The sequence below is a fragment of the Saccostrea cucullata genome, unplaced genomic scaffold (assembly GCF_032062105.1).
Source record: "Saccostrea cucullata isolate Sc308-1 unplaced genomic scaffold, CSIRO_AGI_Scuc_v1 ctg512, whole genome shotgun sequence".
NCBI classification, from domain to species: Eukaryota; Metazoa; Mollusca; class Bivalvia; order Ostreida; family Ostreidae; genus Saccostrea; species Saccostrea cuccullata.
The window spans coordinates 220,499-235,424 of NW_026935905.1; the positions used below are offsets into that span (position 1 = coordinate 220,499).

General features: G+C 34.1%; 2 protein-coding genes across 3 annotated transcripts; one reads left to right on the forward strand and one right to left on the reverse strand.

Annotated features, from left to right (window-relative positions):
- Nucleotides 1–1,764: 1,764 nt before the first annotated feature.
- LOC134244158 (myeloid differentiation primary response protein MyD88-like) lies at nt 1,765–4,223 on the reverse strand. 2 transcript variants are annotated; one of them, XM_062726428.1, is made up of 3 exons: nt 3,833–4,223; nt 2,964–3,055; nt 1,765–2,264 (listed from the first exon to the last, which is right to left on the reverse strand). In XM_062726428.1, exons 1-3 carry the CDS (start codon nt 4,000–4,002, stop codon nt 2,047–2,049), a joined length of 480 nt encoding a protein of 159 aa, XP_062582412.1. In that variant the 5' UTR covers nt 4,003–4,223; the 3' UTR covers nt 1,765–2,046. The 2 variants fall into 2 exon arrangements, with proteins under 2 accessions (XP_062582412.1, XP_062582410.1); XM_062726426.1 differs by having other exon boundaries at nt 2,964–3,061.
- A 1,467-nt stretch (nt 4,224–5,690) lies between these two features.
- On the forward strand, nt 5,691–14,921 carry LOC134244187 (NADH dehydrogenase [ubiquinone] 1 alpha subcomplex subunit 9, mitochondrial-like). The gene is made up of 11 exons (XM_062726456.1): nt 5,691–5,804; nt 7,930–8,100; nt 8,208–8,305; nt 10,776–10,870; nt 11,371–11,548; nt 11,744–11,852; nt 12,174–12,247; nt 12,779–12,855; nt 13,177–13,272; nt 13,433–13,490; nt 14,623–14,921. Exons 1-11 carry the CDS (start codon nt 5,765–5,767, stop codon nt 14,809–14,811), a joined length of 1,185 nt encoding a protein of 394 aa, XP_062582440.1. The 5' UTR covers nt 5,691–5,764; the 3' UTR covers nt 14,812–14,921.
- Nucleotides 14,922–14,926: the final 5 nt, after the last annotated feature.

The following is a 14,926-nucleotide window of genomic DNA, read 5'->3' on the forward strand; positions in this document are numbered from 1 at the left end:
ACTTGTTTACTATATGGCTGAGGACATCATTTAATTAGATATAAGTAAAAATTTTAAATTAAAATAAAAAGTGAAATCTGCCCTCTTAGTTCTGACCTGATTAAATATTTATACTCGGTCGTTCTTCTTGACACACTGTCTCTCTCTTCTCTCTCTCTCTCTCACACACACTCTCTCTCCCCGGATCCTTTCCTCTCTCTCCACACTCTCTCACTCCTCTCTCTCCCCACACTCTCTCTCTCTCCTCTCTCTCTCCCCACACTCACACACTCTCTCTCTCCCCACACTCTCTCACTCCTCTCTCTCCCCACATTCTCTCTCTCTACCCACCTCCTCTCTCTCCCCACACTCACACACTCTCTCGCTCCCCACACTCTCTCTCTCTCTCCCCCCACACTCTCTCCCCACATTCACACACTCTCTCTCTCCCCACATTCTCTCTCTCTCCTCTCTACCCACACTCTCTCTCCCTCCCTCCCCACACTCTCTCTCTCTCTTCCCACACTCTCACTCCTCTCTCTTCCCACACTCTCACTCCTCTCTCTCTTCCCACACTCTCACTCTTCTCTCTCTCTCCCCACACTCTCTCTCCCCACACTCTCACTCCTCTCTCCCCACACTCACACTGTCTCCCCACACTCACACTGTCTCCCCACACTCACACTCTGTCTCCCCACACTCACACTCTGTCTCCCCACACTGTCTCCTCACACGCTCTTTGAAGAGTGGTGGATAAGAGAGTTATCTTCTCTCCACTCCAGCCAGGAGTAGGGAGTCGAGAAGACCTAGGTATAGGGCAGGTAAAAAGAAAGGAATATATCCCTTCTTTTTTTCCCTAACCAATGTCCCCCTCTCTCTCCTCATATTTTCTCTCACACCACTTTCTCCCTCTTGCATACCCTCTCTTTCTTTTCTTTTTTTTTTATTTTTCTGCTTTACACCATTTCTCAACTATGCGTTGTTAAAAACTACGTATACGGAAAAATTTTTGAAAATTAATAGTGTTTTATGTCTGGCATTACTATTATCGCCAAAAATTTACGATACTGGTTAGTTAGATTCAAACTAAATCACAACCAATAATTTCTAATTATGATTTTGAACATTCTTGAAAAATTAATTTTCCAAAGAAACATATCTGTTTATTTATAATCACGAAATAAACCATAGAAATTTGCAACGCATACAAAGGGAGAGAGATACTCATACAAAAACGTTAACTAGAATAAAAAAAAATTTGAACTAAAAGTGCCATGTGTGATTCCCATTCCTACTTAAACATTCTATGTGTAAGTCAAATTTTCAGTTTAAAATTGTTTTGAAAAGACTTTGTACATGATATAAAACTACATGATTATTCACCTATAGATTGCAAATTTTATTTTACTGTATTTTATTCAATTGATATGACAATGAATTTTAAACTAGATTAAAAGACTTATAAATATCTATAGTGAACATGTCACTAAATGATTCTAATTCCTTTTATCGTTGGTGTGCATGTTTCTGGCCATGAATTAAAGGATTTGCTATATATACAGTATATATATTACTAAAGTATTTGGTTTACTCTACTGACGAGTTAGTGTTCACTAAATCGCCTCTGGTGTAACACTGTCGCCTTTGCGGGATCTTTCTGAATGGGGTGTCAATTGGTTGGTTATTGGACTAATCAATTATAGAGGGGTCTTTTTTAAATTCCGAGTCATTCTGTTAAGGAAAGATGATACAAGCAAACTTTTGTCTTAAAAATTGAAAATGACAAAACGAGTCATGTTTTAATGAATAAAATGAACAAGTTTCACCGCATAGTTTTTTTTAACAAAGAGTGTGCTAAAATTTCAACAACTGCGATGCAGAGTTGCTGAGAAACTGCGACCGAAAATTTAATTGTTACTGACAGACAGACAACTGGACAACTGGACAGTTAGACAGAAGAACGGACAGACAAACAAGATAGGCTAAAACAGTATACCTCCATTCCTTCGGAACGGGGAAATAATAATAAATCACAAGGAATACTTCATATAAAACACGTATCAACGATTAATTTCTAATATTTGCTGATTTGACAACATCGGGCAAGTTTTTGGTTTGTTTCTCGGGTGCTTTGTTTTTGTGTGATATCAGTGAAAGGTAAAGTCGTTCCCACAACCATTTACGAGCATTCATATTATAAAGCTCTAATTTTGAAATCTGTTGAAGATAACTTGGAACTTCACATATGTTCAGGCAGATGGGAAGAATCAGTCTCTCTTTAAAACCTGAAATAAAATCAAAAATAAATTTTATAAAGGTAGAAAAATAAATTTCATAAAGGTACTCTATGTCTCTCTAATTAAAAGAGTTAACTGTTTGGTTTTATTTTATTTCTCGGTATTTTATTTACTAAATAATACATCTATATATCGATAACTAACTCTGCTAGCGTAAATCGAAGTTCGTTAACATTCATGTACAATCCAACAAGCTTGCGATATATTGTTTTACTATATGAGAGAAAGGTTTTAGCTCTTGGACTGATTGAGATCCAACAGTAGGGAAATAAAGCAAAGTTATGTTTACCTGCGCGAAATCTTCATTATGAAAAATGAACATTAAATTTTTATTTTGTTTCTATATTTGTTAAAAAATGAATGTTCATCTTGCACTTCTTATGAAAATACTAGGCTCTGGTAGCTAAATTATCGCACTGGCCTCAGAAATATCCTTTAGTTAATCATAGTGTAAAGTTTACCTGGTAATTAAATAAGTATTGCAAAATTATATTGGTTAAAAATATGTGACAATTAAATAAATCCAGCATTTCATATTCATGGAAATGTAATATTTTCAAACGATAAAATTAGCAAATTTACAGTTTCACTAAGCAGCTATATGTGGCACACAGTCACACACTGAAGAAGGAAATGCAAACTTTAAAAAAATTATATACGAGATTTAATATACATAGAAAATCTTACCTGGTGACAAACTATAAGCAAATTCAAGTTGAGAAACCGCTTCCTCGCTTTTGTAGAAGTTGCTTGACAATATCACAATACATCGTTTGCATCTGCATCTCAAAAGATAATTGATCATAATGAAAATATTTTTTCTGTACTGAAAAGGATTTTTTATAACAACCAAAGTGCTATAGTTTGCTAATAGTCTTTATAAGTGTCCATTTTCTTCGCAATAAATATAACAGCATGCAATGCATGTTTATTTCCATAACAGTTATTTATTCCCTCCTTAAGCTTGAAGCAAATTGATTTTTTTCAAGAAGCCAAGATTCGGGGGTAAATAGTTTTTGCCCTGTCTGTCCGTCTGCCTTTCTGATTGTCCGCAAAATTTTCCCTGCTCATAATTTTGAGTTGGGTTGAGGTCAAAAGGTCAAAATCGACGGTTTCCAAAGGTAGATCTTGTCATCTGTGAAATATGAAAGTCCTAGAGCTAACTGTTCAAAGTTGCCAAGGTTATTTTTTTAAGTCAAAAATGATAAAAGATCTATACCCATAGAAAGGACTTGTCACAATAAATATACATATGTGAGGTATGAAATTCCTTGCACAAACTGTTCAAGAGTTATGGCTAAGGTTAAAGTTTGGTAATTTTTTGTAAAAGTGGGTCATAAAACAAGGTCAAGTTTGGTGATACCCCAAGAAAGTTCTTGTCACAATGAATATACATGTACCAGTGAAATATCAATGTCATAGCCCCACCCACTCAAAAGTTATGGGCAAGGTTAAAGTTTTTGCGGACAAACAAACAAACAGATAGACAGACGGACAGGGCAAAAACTATATACCCCCAAATCTTCGATTACGGGGTCATAAAATGCATCACGTACCTTTCTCTGATACAGTCCCTAGCATTACAACGTCCGTCAGTGACCCTCCAAGGCACACAGATTTTCAGGTTATATGGGGAATCTTGCATTGTGTCCACTAACTGATCTGCAAACTCTCTATCCTCCCCTTTGGGATTGCAAATCAAAAAGGCATCATAATCGGCCTTCATTGTGCTACATTATCATGAAAGGAAAACATCTCTTTCTAAAAGTCTCTAACTGAAGACAGCTTTCTTCAAACTGTTTCTTTAATCCAGTGAAAAGTTTTTAAAGGATGAAAATATGTACTGAAATACAATTAATGACATCTTTTCCCTTTAAACACTGCAGAATATCATGTTACGGGGGGAACTTAGTTCCACATGAGAATTAGATTATCTTTAAACATATATCGAACTTCGGGATTATTATTTGATGAATAAACACAGTAAATTTAAATCATGGGGAAGAAATAGACTGCGAATCATTGGACAGCAACAAACCAATGAAAACTGAAAGAGGTTCAAACGGATTGGAGAGAAATATTCAATGAAATACGATAAATGAGTCTGTTTTGCAGATACAATTCTATTTGATTAAAATTATGAATACCCAAGCTTATCATTCTCTTATTATGATTATGTTCACCAATATTGTGTATCACAATTGCACAAAAGTGCAAATCTCCACTTCCGCAATAAAAATCATTATAACGATGTTTTTGACGTATGTGGACTCCGACTGCTTGCAATGAATGTAAATTGTCATTTGTTGATATAACATTAGAATATTGATTCTCACGGAACAGCATGAGAAATTATTACAATTCATTAACAAGGGAATTTTTAAAACCGAGGATTTCGTAGCATAATCCATCATTGATTGGTGTTTGTTACTGCCCCCCCCCCCTTTTGAAATTTCACAGATATATAAAACGCATGCTTGATAAAGAAACTAGAAAATGACACTGGATTCCCTAGAAAACGCGGGTCCCTGTTCCCCTGGTAGCATAAGGAATTATGGACCCCTCCACTCCTTTTTGGTTGAGCTTTTTTTATGTTTAACTAGTATGGACCCTCCAAAGAAAAAATCCTAGGTCCTGTCATGTGTGTAATTATTATTTATCTATTTCAGTACATTTATTAATTTTATAAAAAAAATTTCCAGGATTTGAAAAAAAAATATATATATAAAAATGTACCAAGAATTAAAAGAAAGTTCATGTTCTTCCCCATTGAAATTACGGAAGCGTATTAGTGCCACGCAATATTTTTTTTTTAAGTTGGTATTTCCAACTTTAAGTTGGTAATTCCAATTTTATGGTTTGATGCTTGATTTCAATGCAATTACATAACAGAAAAAGTGCTTCTTAACAGAATTACCCTTCGTACATTATGAAAATACTCTTCTGCAACTGTATTTTGTTTTAAGTTTGGTTTATTTACAATATTAAAAGTCCTCAAAGTTTCCTCCCACCCGTTTGACGCCATTTATAGAAGTCCACTCTACCAAACATAATCGAGCAGACGCGGAATGGTTATTCTGGAATAATAAGGGTCCCAATCGAGTGGGTCCATAACAAGAACTTTCTTTGGGTCTAACAATTTTGCCTTTGAATTTGGAATTTGACCAGGGACCTAACCATATACTTTACACATGTATTAGTATATAGGTCCCTGATTTGACCTAATGTTGAAAACTTTTGCCATAATTTTTGGAATGTTGGTGCGAGGGCCTTCATATTTATGATTTATGTACATATGATATTTCATATCTGTTGTTCACATTACAAGGCATTCCATGGGTATCAATAATGTTGACCTTTTGTCCTTGACCTAGCACTTTGACCCACCTTTAAATATTGGGTTATTTAAATTCGAAAAAAATAGGTACGACTTGTCTTGTATCTTTGCGCCGAAATTTTTGGAGATCGAGAGACCTTGACAGTTGAAAATGGCTAGCGGCCTGACGACTAGTGTCGTACGCTTTGGTCGTGAGTGTTATTTAAAATCATTCTTCATGTAGGCCTAAACCTTAATTTTATTTGATTTGCCTCGTCCCTTAGATTTTGGAGTTTTAAAAAGTACAAAATCTGTTATTTCGAATTTCCTCCATAATCCAGTCAATGACAGAGTACATAATATCAGGGCCAGGAAAATGCAGTGTGTTCAATTTAGTTAAATAAGATTTGTTTATACCAGGGACTATTAGTATATACTATTAGTATATATGTCCCTGTTTATACATTTCAATCTGTATCCAAGAAGCAGATACTGAGATAGCATTGTGTTTTGGAAAATGTCATGATATTTAAACATTTTTTAAAAAAAAACTTGCTCATGCCAGTGATGGTATCTAGATTTGTTTATGCTAATTTTTCTCCTCTGCCTTCTCTATACTGACAAAATGAAATCATCCTTTTCTTTTATATTTAAACTGCTTTCATTGCCGATTTTTCTCCATTCTTCACTTAGCTATTTTGCTATAAATAGTGGCACGCCACTTTTAATACAGATGGGAGATAACTCTCAAACTTTGACCCAAATTCTTGCTGAATACATGAAAATACTTTTAACCACAGGCACTTGTTTCTGTAATAATTTTTTGACCCATAGTATAATAATAACACAAGGTATCCAACTCCGATTTACACTGAGTACCCCTTAGAATCGCACTCATTTACACTTTCAGAGGAAATGCATGGGTAAACTGTTTGAACCTATGTCTTGTACGATAATTTATCTACACAACCATATCGGATATGCTTGTCTTTATTTTCTTTTATATCCGTAATGAGCTTCAAAACTCTGCTCGCCAAGTGGAAAGTGAAACTCAGCCATAGAATGGTATGTTCTAGTCTCGGGCAAAGCATTAGACCTCGAATTTGATTGGCTAAAAATCTGTTTCTAAAATTACATCGGAAAAACATCGTAGTGTTTTTATGGAAAATAAGACACTATGAAATTTTATTTATTCAATGCAATATTTAAAATCTGGAATTGAATTTTTAAACCCACACATTCTTTCATTCTTCTCTTTGCCCGAGATTAGCACATACCGTTTTATGGTTTAGTTAAACTTTTCCACTCTGCGAATATAGTTTTGAGGCTGTTTATTGAGATTAAAAAGAACAAAGACAAGCAAGCCATATATGGTTGTTTAGATAAATTATCGTAGATGACATACATGACATAGGTATAAACAGTTTGCCAATGCCTTTTCTGTGAAAGTGTAAATGAGCGCGATTCCAAAGGAGGGGGGTACTCTGTGTAATTTGGAGTCAGATACCTTGTGTTATTATTATACTATGGGTTAAAATTTATTCCCGAAACAAGTGCCTGTGCTTTTAACACCCGAAAATAAAAAAAAAACACTGGGGTGGGACACTTTGAGAGGGGTGGGCGGGGATTAGTTAGAATGATCTAACTGTGTCTCGGTACAAGCCCTCACCACAGTTAGAATACGTTCCATATACTTGCAATGTAGCAAATCGGAGCGGATCTGCTCCAAAACGATTTTGAAGAATATAAAAGGATTTCACTGGAAATAACTACCAAATTAATCAAAACAAACCTTTTTGAGATTGCTTATGCCTTTTATCCCAGAAAATAATCCATCTAAAGACGAAAATCCAATTAATTTTCTCAACGTTTTTCTCTCGCTTCAAATTTACCTGCCATGTTTACATTCGGAACTCTCTAGATTGTTCGTAATAAATGCACTGAGTTATAGTGAGTACAAGTTATCGCCCATGTTTCTTTTGCTACATTACGAATATATGGAACGAATTCTATCGTTAAACCGGGTCCGTAGGATAATATCATTTTAACGATAGAACGTTCTATCTAGGAGAGGATGAGAATCTAAAGATTAATTTTATCTGGCCTTATAAGAATCAACTTTGAAAAAAAAAGGCATTATTTCCAAATATGAGAATACTGAAAGAGAATATCAAATTTAAAAACAAAACTTTGATTTGTAAAATTATATATTATGACCATAAAATTGTTATTCTTTACTAAATTTGAACAAATGATATGCTTTTCATAAAAAAAAAATATTAATATTAACCAACCACACAGAGTAAAGGCTAATAAGATGAACAATTCTTTGTTTAGGTCAGAAGTTGCCAGCCGCTGTGAGTACAGTTTACCTCCAGAAACGAAATGCGGGCAGTGATTTGGCAGCATGTAAGAGGGGACAAGGTGGCAGGTCCTCATTCAGTGGGGTGGTGGCCACTGTCTTTGGAGCCTCAGGATTTATGGGAAGACATATTGTAAACAGATTAGGTATCCAAAACCATAAACTTACATGCAGTGAGAGCTGTGTCTTGACTCATCAAAATGAAATATTGACACAACATGTGATTTACATTGAGATTTGATCTGCATTACAGGTAAAATTGGCTCCCAAGTGATTATTCCCTACAGAGGAGACACCTACAGGGTCGCTAGAATGAAGCTGGCTGGAGATCTTGGACAAATCTTATTTACAGTATGTCTTCAGGCCTAAATTAAAATATTGTTTGTTTGCCCTTAGCTGACCTACCCACGAAAATTAGCCCAACTCAAAATATTTTATTCCAATTTTCATTTACACATTTTTTAAATTGATTCAATTCTTGTTTTCGCAAGTTTATTTGACTTATGTAGAAGTTTTGATGTTCTTACGATAGCTTTGATGGTACTTGATTTCTTTTGAAGCTGTTACAGCGAAATACGAAATGGCGGTTAAATTTTCAATAGCCTGCTGGATAGCTCAATAGGGTATTTAATTTGGTCTAACAAGTATCACATTAGGTTTGAATCTAGGTCACAAGGTTACTCAGGTGTATCATTGGTTTTTACAGGTAAATGTGAGTTCATTTCAATGTTGTATGAAGCCACATGTATGTGCTAAAGTTTTATGCAGTAAATACATGCAATAATTTTCTTTGAAATATTTTTTTCAGTAAAATTGTATTCCAGCGCTTCAATAATGCATATATCCTCTGCACACTATCTTTCCTAATTGCTATCAAGTCTTGTCACTTCCATTATAAAAACCCATTGTAATCTATTTTCATAATTAACATACAAGTAATTTCATATTACAGGGTAAAATTTCTCTTTTAGACAAATGATAGTAAACAATAGCAACAGCACCCATGTCTTAGATTAAACTGCTTAACATTGCTTAATTCAGCATTCAAATACATTGGTTTTTCCAAAACTTTGAGTTCATTATTTGTTGTATGTCAAAATCTCATTATCCATGATTTTTGATTTTATAGTTTTGCTAGATTTATTAATATAGGTTTAAGAATAATTAATATATATAAACTAAAAGTTTTTAACTCTCCTAGCAGTGAAGAATTCTGTAATTGTGATGCTTTTAATATTTGCCTCTATGTTATTTTTTTAAACTATGAAAGAATAAAATAAGAATTGAACATGGTAAAGAATAGAATAAATAGCAAGAGCATCTAGTCTTAGCCATAATTTCTTTTGTAAAACAAGCCCTTTATCAATTCAAATTTCAGTTTTTTCAGAGAGTAACAGATATGAATAGAGAAATTTGATGGGTGTAGAAATGTTCATCATAATTAATTTAATACATTTTATATGTGCTATTTATATAATTCCAAGTATTTATGATATTATTCAGTTTATGTGCCTGTTTATGTATAATCCATTAAGTGGGAAAAGTGGGGAGCTAACTATGTCCTGACTTTGTTAACAATACCTTTTGTAAGAATGGAAAAGGGGGGTTGTCATTCACTAATTCTGCAAAAAGTATTTGCAATTAAAGAAAAGTATTGCATGTATTTACTGCATAAAACTTTGGCACATACATGTGGCTTCATACAACATTGAAATCAACTCACATTTACCTGTAAAATCTAATGATACACCTGAGTAACCTTGTGACCTAGATTCAAACCTAATGTGATACTTGTTAGACCAAATTAAATACCCTATTGAGCTATCCACCAGGCTACTGAAAATTTAACCGCCATTTCGTATTTCGCTGTAAATGTATTCAGCAAAGTATATTCAATGTCAATAAAATTCATTATACAATTCAGTCTTATTTATATATAGATCTCTTAGATATCATTACCACACACCTTTTTAGCTCACCTGAGCAGAAGGCTCAAGTGAGCTATTCTGATCGTCGTCCGTCCGCCTGTCCGTCTGTAAACTTTTTACATTTTTGACTTCTTCTCAAGAACCAATGGGCCAATTTTAACCAAACTTGGTACAAAGCATCCTTGGGTGAAGAGGAGTTTAAATTGTTAAAATGAAGGGCCAAGTCCCCTTACAAGGGGAGATAATCAAGAAAAGACAAAAATAGGGTGGGGTCATTAAAAAATCTTCTTCTCAAGAACCACTGGGCCAGGAAAGCTGAAACTTATGTAGTGTAGATATTGGGTAGTGTAGATATTAAATTGTTAAAATCGTGACCCCCAGGGTAGGGTGGGGCCACAATAGGGAATCCAAGTTTTACATAGAAATATATAGAACAAATCTTTTAAAATCTTCTTCTCAAGAACCACTGGGCCAGGAAAGCTGAAACTTATGTGGAAGCATCCTTGGGTAGTGTAGATATTAAATTATTAAAATCATGACCCCCCGGAGTAGGAAGGGGCCACAATAGGGAATCCAAGTTTTACACAGAAATATATAGAACAAATCTTTAAAAATCTTCTTCTCAAGAACCACAGGGCCAGGAATGCTGAAACTTATGTGGAAGCATTCTGGGTAGAGTAGATTCTAAATTATTAAATCATGACCCCCAGGGGGGACAAGGCCACACTAGGTATTACAATGGGGAAATTGGGTAAAGAACGGCATCACCAATGCTACTTAGGTGAGTGATGTGGGCCATGGGCCTCTTGTTTTGTTTTGGCAAGTTGTATCTAAATATTACCTAAGTGTCGTATTTTAGTCCAGTAAATTTAAAATTATGTTTTGATGTTTAGCCCTTTGACAGTATTTACCACGAAGATCAGCTAAGAAAAGCAATGATGCACTCCAACGTTGTCATAAACCTTATTGGAAAAGAGTTTGAAACCAAGTAAGTGAGCAAAAGACTATGGCAAATAGAGATTATCGCATATATTCTAGAAATATAAGAAATACTTGAGGTTAAACAACTGTCATATTTTAAATAAAATTTCTTTTTTATCTTGAAGAGCACAGATATAGATTCTACTGGCATTTTTTTTTATGGTGCACTTCAAGGAACAATTTCAAGATCTTGAAATTTTGCAAATCTTAAGCTTGATGCTTAGTAATGACCATGTCTTCATTTTAAATACTGTAGATTCCTTATTTTTCGTGAGTACTTGTTATCGCGAATGAGCTCCTCAACGTCAAATCGCGAGAATAATAATTCGCAAATGGACGGTTGGTCAAGAGATTTTACTTAGATTTCAGCATCATGAAAATAAAGGCTAGTAACTTTATTTCGTGTGTGGTGCTTCTCGCAAAATTACGCGATAATTAATTCCACGCATATATTTAGGAATCTACATTATGTACAGATTGAATATAAATGGAGACTTTTTTTTTCAGGGCATATGATTATCATGATCTGTTTGTTGATGCTCCAACCCAGATTGCTAAGATTGCCAAGGAAACGGGTGTAGAACGATTAATTCATTTTTCACATCTGAATGCAGACCCCCATCGTACTGATCTGATCTATTTTGGGGAAAATATCAATAAGGGAAATTCTATGTTACAGAAAAAGGTAAAGACAAAGTCAGCTTTCATAGTTTTAAAAAAGTCAATTAATCATGCCCTTGATTTCACATCTTGTTAAAAAAAACAAAAACTAATACATGTATACATGTACATATACTTTTTAAAAAAGGGGGCATTCCAGAAAAAAAAACCTGTTGAATTTTATTTATTGTGATGATAAATCTGTGCACTTTTTTTTCAGTGGGAAGGTGATCAGGCATTAAGAGAAATTTTCCCAGAGGCCACTATTTTTAGACCAGCAGATATTTATGGAATCCGAGATAAATATTTATGGAAATATGTTCACAAGAGTAAGTTTGAAATAAGAAGGAATTTGTATGCAGTAGCTGTTGATCACTCTAAAAAAAAAATAATAACATGTGTCAAGGTTTGGTAAATGTTCATGTCCAGTTTTACTGTGAGAAGACTAAATATGGTTATTAAAAGTTATATATAATACATGTACTGTAAAAATTAAACAAATACAAGATGAAACAAAATGTTTTCAGAATTTTTTTGGCATTGCATGTTTGTGATTAATAGAAGAGTTTAAGTACTGCCATTTCTGAAAGCAGACCTGTAGTATATACATTACAAGATAAAAAAATTCAGTTTTTGTTGTACATTGACAGCACGGTATGGTTACCTGAGCAACAAGATCCCAATCTGGAGAGAGGGACACGACACCGTAAAACAACCCGTATTTGTAAGTTTCCCTAGCAGAGCTGCCAACCCTTACGATTTTGGCGTAAGGCGTACGAAATCAGTGTCTAAAATACACCTTACGATTCTCTCTATATTCTTCCGATTTCAATTTTTCTCCTTCAAATTAAGTTTATAATAATAGCTGGCAGTCTATAGTTTCTACTACTATAACATATTCATAATTCTTACAAAGCTTGCTTGTATCTTCGTTTCGGTTTTAAAGGCTGATCACATTCATGTCAATGTTTTAAAGTAAACAAAATGGAAACGTGCCTCAAATTGCTCTGATTGTATGTCCATTTACAAAACATTTTCAGCGGCAGGGGCCCTAGGTAGTCGCTAGACCCCGCCTTACTATTTGTCATTTCAAAATGTTGGCAGCTCTGCCCTAGATTCCCTGATTTGACTTTAATATAAAATACAGTTCATATGTCGACAAGTTAAACCTAGGCTAATTGAAAAATGATTAATTATTGAAAATAACTGAGTTATGATTGAAAATATGAAACACTTGAATTTTAATTGTTTGTAGGCAGGTGATGTTGCCACAGGAGTGACTAATGCCATTTTTGATTCAGATGCTCCAGGAAGCACCTATTATTGCATAGGGTGAGTAGTATTAAATTCTCAAATTCACATGCACATATTTCTACATCTTATATTATCATAAAAATATTAAGAAGGGAATTAAGAAAAAGTTGTTATTTAAAATGCAATTGTTTGATTTTAAGATTTATATTCATTTAGCTAGCTACTGCATATGTAATTCTTAAATCCATATGATCAAGAATCTGTCAGTGTGAATGTCCCCATTCATAAGATTTGTCTGAGCTAATAAGAGAAATCTATACCATCAAAATGTTCGTTCAGTCCCATATGTACTTTTATTATACAACACATAGTGCAATTAAACTTTTTTCTTAACAACAGACCAGAGAGGTATAACTTGAACAACTTGGTTAACCACATCACACGACTGAGTCACAGGGACTACTGGGATATTACAGATATCGATGTCGCCTTCATGTGAGTCACTTTAAACCTTAATCGGCTGAGTTAAACTTACTGGATAATCCTATTATCTGCAAACGGATTTGCTTTTGAGCTCTTTAATATAATTTTTAACTTAATATATACTGTAAATTTTGAAAATTTTAGAATAATGCATTTTTATTGATTTTTTCAGTCGAAAGCTAAAGAGACAGAGAGACAACAGAATATTTAATTTTGATTCCTTACAAAGAGTGAGTACATTACATTTTTTTAGCTTTATATCTTTCTTCTGTCTAGGAAATTGTTTTTTTTTAATTTTGAACATTTAGCAGACAGACTATTTTTCTGATTATTTGGAGCAAATGTTCTTCAGAGCTTGGTATTATGCAATTATGGTTTTTGACTACATATACTGTATGTTGCAAAAAAATGGTTGTATGATACTCAGCTGGCCATCAGAGCCTATGGACATCTTTATCTTTTTATTTGGTACGACTTTACTTGGAAATTCTTGTCAGAATTCACTGGATTAAGCATGTTATATACATGTAACTTTCAAAATTATTTTTGACTTTACTTTAAAAATGCTTAGTTGGTTTCATATGCATCCTGCCAGTTATGAACAATGTCATCAATTTTTATGCCCCCTCTCTCCGAAGAAGGGAGGGCATATTGCTTTGCTGCTGTCAGTCAGTATATCACTGGATCAAGTTCTTTTTTGAGTATGATTGAGCAATTTTTGACAGAGTTATGCCCCTTGGACTCAGAAAAATTCAAATAATTTGCTGTTTCCATTCATTTTCTTTGCAGAGGTTGCACATACTGTTATGAAATTTGGTATACAGCTTTTTCATGTCCGTGTTCATTGCCCCTAATGTCTACTGCCCATAATAAAAGCTTGTATGCCCTATAATGTATGTCGGACATGAAAAACATATTTTATCCCAGTAATCGAATATCAGAGCCATTCAGGCATTGTAAAATGGTGATTGACCATTATATATTTATTAGTCTACTTTGTGTGTCTAATTACTTATTTTCTTTAATCTAAACTCAAAATACTTTGAAGATATTGTGTGTATTGTAAATATAATGTTCATATACAGTTGGTTGTGTATACTACTACGGATGATTAAAGAATTAGATAAATAATAGATATGAAAAATTTTACGAAAAATCAACCAAGTAAACGAGTACTCAATAGGAATATTAAGTGAGGTCATAAAAGTCGAAGAATTTGATGACACTATTAATAAGGCTTGTAGCCTGACGGATGAGGCAGAGCTGCAGAATTCATATACATGTTTGTTGAAATGCGTAAAAAAAATATAACTTTTAGCATTCAAATCAATCTGACTACATCGTGATCATTTCTCTGTGCAGGAAGCTCTTTCTGATTTCATTGTGGACAGAGATGTGGCCAAGACTTTGGAGGATCTTGATGTTAAACCTCGTAGTCTTCGGGACTTGGCCACCATGGTAACAAATTCTTATGTCAACTTCAAAATCTTAGACCAGGAGTACCTTCAGAAACAGATACAGGTTCCTAAACTAGTGCCTGTGGATGATTAGTATGGACTCATTGAGCTGGTGATTTAGAGACATGAGAGAAAATTATTACACTTGAGCTGAAACTTTATCATTGCTTTTGAAATGAAGAATATTAAATATATGTACTTTTATGATT